The sequence below is a fragment of the Rhinoderma darwinii genome, chromosome 2 (assembly GCF_050947455.1).
Source record: "Rhinoderma darwinii isolate aRhiDar2 chromosome 2, aRhiDar2.hap1, whole genome shotgun sequence".
Lineage (NCBI taxonomy): Eukaryota > Metazoa > Chordata > Amphibia > Anura > Rhinodermatidae > Rhinoderma > Rhinoderma darwinii.
Window position 1 is genome coordinate 146,772,239 of NC_134688.1, and position 7,848 is coordinate 146,780,086.

A 7,848-nucleotide genomic window follows, 5' to 3' on the forward strand; every position below is an offset into this window, starting at 1 on the left:
CCTTTTACTTTGGCTTAGACCTAAATGTAGAGACTTGTATAAGAATATTACCTACCCATGTTTAACCTGATAACATACTGTTCAAACATTCTATCTTCCAGGTGGAATATACTTAACGTTCTATATGAAGTTGCATTTGTCTTGTTAATTTTTTTGTTTTTAGTTGTTTTATTAGTGAAGTTTTTAGTGGTTGGTCCTATTAACAATACAGTTTAATCTCATATGATGTCTGCCCACAACAGACATTTATGGCATGTCCAAAGGATATGCCATAAATTTCGGGTAGATGCCGGTGCCATCTACGGGACCCTGGCCTATCTCGAGAACGAGGGTACCACGTCCCCGCCTTGTGATGTGGCCACTAGCTGCCGCATCCAGGCGGAGACTCTTTGTAGAGGTAGGCAGGCTTACTGAAACCGCTTGGCTCACTGTGCTACGCGGTTTCTGTAATTCTCATAGAATTGTACACCGGTGCTATGCCTGGTAAAAAATTAAGGTGATGGGGCGGGTGCTGCATTCGGCTGATGACTGAATGGTGAGATGGCCGTTTAGGCACCATGCAGCCCTCTCCGCTGAAGTCAAAGGCAGTTTTGAAAAAGTCGAGCAAGCTCCCTTAGGGTCAGGGGCCAGTAGATAAGCCTAAATGTCTAAGATGGGAAAACACTTTAAAACAAAGTGAATAATATGTTTTGAATGTCTCATAAATTCCCTAGGTATTGGTGATGTTCTTAAAATGTTTTAATCTCTTATTTTTTAAATGTGCATGTGTTCATCTTTATTTTTTCACTGAGTTGTTGAACACTCTGTGTTATTCCATCAGCCTGCAGATGTCACTGTTACGACAACTTGTCATGCCCATGTAGTCAGACAGACCGTTGTGAACACGGTGCAACCTGTGAATCTGGCATCTTCACTCTTTACGACCAACTTGTCTGTATCTGGACCAAACCACTTCAATAGTCCTATATTAACGGTCCCTTTCTATGGTCCAATATATGTGTTGCACCCTACAATGCAGTGTTTACCAAATGGTAGTCCAGCATAGTAACAACATTCATATAGAACTAACCATGCACAGAAGTAACAATAACATTGTACCAGCCAAATCTCATTGACCATAAAATGTTACCAAGCCTCCAAAGTAGTTACAGTAGTGTCCATTTCATGGCGCCAGGCTCGGTGTCTTTATAATACTAAATACATTCCTCTGTACGGACCCACTTTGCTCTCCAGCAGTTATTCCTACAGTCAGAGATTCGCTCTGGAGAACTTTTTCTGGCACAAATGATCTATAGAGGATCTCTTCTATCTGTGGAGATGTGGGCCATTCTAGAACAGTGCCAGGAATCCGAGACACTTATTTGTCATGGGACTGAGGAGTAAGGAGCCACACACAAGATACATATGGCTCCTGATCCATCTTTGGTTATACTATTATGTGGATAGTCTTATTGTATGTATTCTTGTATAATTCCAATATTATAAAAGGACATATAACTACTATTAAACAATTTTTACAAAATTCACTGTTGATATGTCCTAAATATAAAAGACCATGACTTAACACCGTATTGGGACCAATATCGCTGGGTTTACCAGGACAACAATCAAGTACCAAAGTTCAACCAGGGAAAGGTAGAGGATATAGATGGAAGCAAGGGGGAGAGTTAAACTGTGTTTCCCCTATTGATCTAGAGCAGGGGTCTCAAACTCTGCCGGGTAAGTGGGCCGCATATAGAAAAAATGGGAAGTTGACGGGCCGCATTACTTTCAAATTTGATACAATACAAAATTATTGTTAATAAATTACTTATTTGAACTACTATAACACTATATTACTATAATAATAATATCATAATACCGCTAGGTTTAAAATTTGAGATATTTTTCCACGTGCTTATTTCAACAATCCAGTTTTCGAGTTTAAGTGTCGCTAAATGCAGTCCGGCGGCTCAGTTGGCAGCGTTTGGCAGACACATATGTCAAGATTGGGCAGCCCCTTTTTAGATAGTGCCACAATGCCCTCTGTAGATAATGTCACAGTGCCTTCTGTATATGCTGCCACAGTGTCCTCTGTACATACTGCCACATTGCCCTCTGTAGATGCTGCCACAGTGCCCTCTGTAGATGCCACAGTGCCCTCTGTAGCTGCTGCCACAGTGCCCTCTGTAGCTGCTGCCACAGTGCCCTCTGTAGATGCTGCCACAGTGCCCTCTGTAGATGCCACAGTGCCCTCTGTAGCTGCTGCCACAGTGCCCTCTGTAGATGCTGCCACAGTGCCCTCTGTAGATGCTGCCACAGTGCCCTCTGTAGATGCTGCCACAGTGCCCTCTGTAGATGCTGTCACAGTGATGTCAGGGGCTTGCCCAGAGCTGGAGTCCCGGAGCAGAGCCGCTTCTAGCACTCTGCCTGGGATTCCAGCTCTGCTCCTGACATCACTGTCCATATATGGACAGAGATGTCAGGGGCAACCCCGGAGCTGGAGTCCCGGGCAGAGCGCTAGTAGGCTATTCCTGGGACTCCAGCTGTGCTCCTGACATCACTCCTGCTCTGGGGAAGCCCCTGACCTCATTGTCGATGTATGGACAATGATGTCAGGGATATCCACAGAGTCTATACTAGCGCTCTGCCCGGGACTCCGCTCTGAGGAAGACCCTGACGCACTGTCCATATATGGACAGCGATGTCAGGGATTTCCACAGAGTCCCGGAGCAGAGCCTGTACTAGAGCTCTGCACTGCACTGGACTCCGGCTCTGGGGAAGACCCTGACACACTGTCCATATATGTCCGATACTAGCGGCTCTGTGTGCCGCGGGCCGCAGATGACAGCCCCAGAGGCCGCATGCTTGAGACCCCTGATGTAGAGGAAGGAAAATCCCATAAGGCATGAGCCAATGTACTCTAATATATTCCGCCCTGATGCAAAGTGGCGATCAGACTGGATCAACATTGATTTTATGTTTTAAGAAATCATCTAAGCCATGCCTGAAGTTAACAGTTTCTGCTAGCTCCTGAGGTGACTTTTTCTAAAGACTTTGCTGTTATCTTCAACAATAATCTGGGAATTATGTCATTGTGTGTTGGAATTGTTACTTGAAAACAATAACTAAGTCAATATTAAGATAAGATGCATAACACAAAGCGGTACCACCCCATAACCACAAGTCCTAGAATTCCTGCTCCCCACCCTTCTGTTTAACTCATTATAGACTTCTAGTATATGTTCCAAGTATTCTGAGTGTATCATAAGAAACATGAAGTATCCTCTCATATACCTGTCAACAGTATGTTGTATGCCTGCACGGTTAACTATTTCTGTTCTAATTCTCTCACAGGCACCCAATATAGATGATAAAGTAGATTTACACTTTGTTGCCTTTGTCCATCTACAAGGTCATCTCTATGAACTCGGTAAGTTTTTGATACGTTCAAGTAATAAAGTGTGTTCAATGTTAAAAGACAAAATACACACTTGTTTTTTTTTTGTTTAGGATAAGAACAGAAGATAACCAGAGTAATAAATGTTATGAATGAATGATTTTACTAAAATACAATGCTAGTAAAGCTGCCATAGACCTAAAATAATCTGCCAAACATTTGTTCAGCCAGCAGCTATATCCCCAACTATAAACTTGTCCATTTGGGGTGGTCGAGCTTTATTGATCATATTTCTACGGCTAAAGATGAACGGCGAAACTGCAAGCTTGAAAATAGCTTCATGGTGATAATGTTTTTACATCTCACAGATGGAAGGAAGCCTTTTCCAGTAAACCATGGGAAAACTAGTGAGGACACATTGTTAGAAGTAAGTGCACCATGTTACGAAATAGTTATTTTTCATGAAAGCCACTGTTCACACCAGCATCGTTGCATCTGTTTATAACAGAGCCATGAGAACTATGACGGATCCATTTTCAAGCGGATACCGACAAATCCTGACGGAACCCATTGACTCTTAGTAGTATCCATCAGGCTTTTGTCAGGGTTCCAGAATTTTTGACAGCAGGAATAGCGTTGCAGACTGCACAATTCTTGGTGTTTAAAAATATTGGAACCCCTTGTTGAAAAACACTAATGTGAACCGAGTCTGAGATGTTTATTTCTATAAATTTGCATTCAAAAAAGCTCATGAATTTACTTTAAAGAGGCTCTGTCATCACATTATAAGTGCCCTATCTCCTACATAATGAGATCGGCGCTGTAATGTAGGTGACAGCAGTGGTTTTTATTTAAAAAAAACAATCTGTTTTCACCACTTTATTAGCGATTTTAGATTTAAGCTAATTAGTTGCTTAATGTGGTAGTTACAGCAGAGGAAGCGTAATCTCGTGAGATTACGCGTCCTCTGCTGTAACTACCACAGACAGAGTAACTAAGTGCAGAGATTGTGAATAGACATCCCGTGGAACGTCTATTCACTGTCTAAACACTTCAGTATCGTTAATGTGTAAGTATAAGACCGCACATAGCGATCTAAAAGGATCCCTATGCGCTGACTAAATGAATGGAGAGGAGTGCATGACGCTGATTGGTCAGCGTCATACACTCCTCTGTACAATGCCCACTTGGTCTAAAGTAAAAATACGCCCACTTGGGCATTAAGCAACTCATTAGCATAAATCTAAAATCGCTAATAAAGTGGTAAAAATAGATCGTTTTTTTTAAATAAAAAGCATTACGGTCACCTACATTATAGCGCCGATCTCCTTATATAGGAGATAGGGCACTTATAATGTGGTGACAGAGCCTCTTTAAGATCTAGAGTTTCACAAATACTTATAATGTTATAGAGAAGTCAAACCACGCCACAGACCATACCCTTGTATTTGGTAATACAGTAAAATTCCTTTATTCCAGCATCCGGTTGTCTAGAAATTTTGGTAACTTGCCACTAGTTCCCAGCAAAGGGAACTTCTCACAAGACCAGAAGCCTGAGCAGAGATGACGGATTTCAGGATAAATCAAAGTGAATCTGTCAACATTTTTTTCATGAGGTTCTCTACTTTTTAAAATCCACATAGGAGAATGTATGCTGTGCCTTCATCCAACTGAAAAGGACATTCGGAGGAGCATTGTGAGGCAGATGCTATCAGTTATGCAGCATTGCTGAAAACACTCCTGGCTGGAGCAGCTTAGTGACAGGACTCGTCACAATTCTCCTCCCAAATGGCCGTTTCAATTGTAATCCGTGTAATTCATAATCTGACACCTAATAGGTCCCATTAATGCTGGATTAATGGAATTTTCACTAATACAGTATCAACATTCTGGTTGTATAGGCTGAAAATGCCTGAGTGTCAGTGGTTAGGATAAGTAATGGGCACATACTGTAGTTGCTCATATTTTGGCAAATTTTTAAAGGATGTCTGACATACATATCCTTTTTAGTTTGAAGCTGCCACGGCTTCTCACAAACAGCTGATTTTGCCAGGGAGACTGTATACCAGCGTTATTTCTTTTTTTTTTTTGCTTTTAAGATAAGCAGCAGTGCCAACATTGCATGTGTTAGAATCCTGGAGCATCGTGCTCGTCCAGTATCCTGGTGTTGGGGTGGTTTTACTGCTCACCATATTGTTTAGAGGAAGGAACGACTCCTGCTCCTTAATGTTCATGTTTCTCCTATTCACTCACCGGCTACCTCACTTGGTGGGAAAGACATTGAGTGGGTTATTTAGCAGCTGCCATTTCCTCCCTGGAGACATGATGTTTCTTTAAGTCGCCAGTACAAAAAACCTTGAGAACCCACATGAGATACATAGAAAAACTATAACAATAAGAAATTCTTTACAGTCTAAGAAGATAAGAGCTGCGTTCCCTACAAAAAATATGCAGCACATCAAATTCAGCATTTTCCTGGGTAGAAGGTTATTTTTTAGTTTTTTTTTTTTAAGTTCTCAATTAGATGATGCAATGGCTTGGGTTACATGGCAACTTAAATTGCATTTAACATGCCACAAATGACTTCTATCATTCCTTAGCTTTGCAATAATCAGGACTTGCATTTTCTCCTATAGAGAATAATAGAATAATAGAAATGTAGGCTTAGTCTTACAAGAGAATACAATTCATTGTTGCTTCTCACTTCTATGAAGAATTGCCACAATATTGCTTTCTACAGGAAAGATCATTACGCCAACCGCTATAGCCCGTGGTCCCCCATTGAAGTGCATCGGTTATCAGAGGTCCTTGTTGTTGTTCACTAAACCACGGGTCCTCTTCCAATTGTTTTGTTTTTGCATGATGAGTGGAAATTGTCCAAGATGAGTAGGCTCGTATGGTAGTAGACTCGTGCGTTTCTGGATGCGAAGCGGGTGGCGTTTGAAATTAGTGGAACTGTCAACAACAATCTAAGGTGTATGATCAGCTTAAAAGACAATGTCCTAACTAAAGCTTCAAGTTTGAGTCGTTTTGAAAGTTAAATTCATGAACTGCTTTGTAAGCAACCTTAGATGTTATCAGCATTTCTCCATTTACAAATAGTAGAAATCTTTCACATCCCCATCACTGTCCTGAAGTCCTAGTCTGCAGAATACAAGGAGTTTACTGCAACCTGGATTTTGTGGCTGGATCATGGCTTTTGTTTTCTGTCGGCACAACAAGAAAGCTGCTATGGGAAGTCCATTAACGGAATACAGGCTGCTGTACATGGCGCCTTTAGGGTTATTATCGAAGTGCTATCACTTGTGGTTACATAGCACATCTACTTTTATAATCAAACTGAAATGTGGTTGTTGAATTCCTGCAAGTCGTTCTTGTGTTTAGTTACTTCATCCATATTCCATCAGTTCAGACAATAAAAACAGATAAACGCTTGCCAGCAATGTAACATGCATTGACAAATGATAGACGATGAAAGAAAGCAAAGCCAGTCCACCCGACTGAAACAATCTGTCCACCCGCTAAAATATAACCTTTCCCTGATGTTTCAGCCATATGTATAAGAATCATTCCTGTTGATCTTTTATGAGATGCATGTTTTTGTCAAGTGTCTAACCGTGCAGTGAGTACACCATTAAATGTGCTTGGATCTGTTCTTCCCCTTCCTCCCACCTTCCAGGATGCCATTGACGTGTGCAGAAAGTTTATGCAGCGTGATCCAGATGAACTGAGGTTTACTGTGGTGGCTTTCTCTAAAGCATAAAAAAAATCCAGACTTCAGTGGAACACTAAAATGCCTATGAGGACTTGGAAGAAAGCCACGTGATGAAAAATGAATTTTATATCTTTGTGAGCAAATCTCAGAGTATTGTACATTATTAATAAAAAGACAAAGTTTACTAATCCTGACATACTGTGGTGACTACCTCCTGCAGCTTGTGTTCAGTCTGTTTCACTTTTAAAGCATCTGTGACCTGTTCATTCTGATGTTACCAATAAACCTGACAAAAGTGAAAAAAGTCAAGGCTTGTTAAATAAATACAATATAGAAAGCACAGGTAGGACTTCACACTGAATTCACTGCTACCCAAAGTTTTTTTTTTTTTTAACTTATTTAAGTATTTACTTTTTAATTTTTATTTGCTAACTTGATATATTTCTATGTAGTACATGGACATGCATGAGGAGAAAAAAAGACAACAAAAAGGGTTGAAACATATTGAAAATATTGGGCATAGAAAGCAGTGGACATTGGCTATAAAAGATAGGGTTCTACCTGGTTGTTCAGTTTAGAAGACCCATTGTCACGATCTGTGGGTAGGTGGACCCACTAGGCCGCACTGCCGTAGTGGGCTAGCAGCTGGCCAACCAACAGTGTACCAAGTCTATACAAAGTCCAAGCATAAGAGTACCTGTAATAGTCTAGACCAGGGGTCTCAAACTCGGCCGGGTAAGTGGGCCGCATATAG

The 7,848-nt window shown here is 41.1% G+C and overlaps 1 protein-coding gene across 1 annotated transcript in view; it reads left to right on the forward strand.

Annotated features, from left to right (window-relative positions):
* The window catches only part of UCHL3 (ubiquitin C-terminal hydrolase L3), a 52,095-nt gene extending 44,813 nt beyond the window's left edge, over nucleotides 1-7,282 (forward strand). The window contains exons 7-9 of the mRNA XM_075852335.1: nucleotides 3,337-3,412; nucleotides 3,748-3,806; nucleotides 7,059-7,282. Of these exons, the coding sequence (XP_075708450.1) occupies nucleotides 3,337-3,412; nucleotides 3,748-3,806; nucleotides 7,059-7,142 (219 nt within the window). The 3' untranslated portion in view covers nucleotides 7,143-7,282. The remainder of the gene's footprint in view (nucleotides 1-3,336; nucleotides 3,413-3,747; nucleotides 3,807-7,058) is intronic.
* The last annotated feature ends 566 nt before the right edge of the window (nucleotides 7,283-7,848 follow it).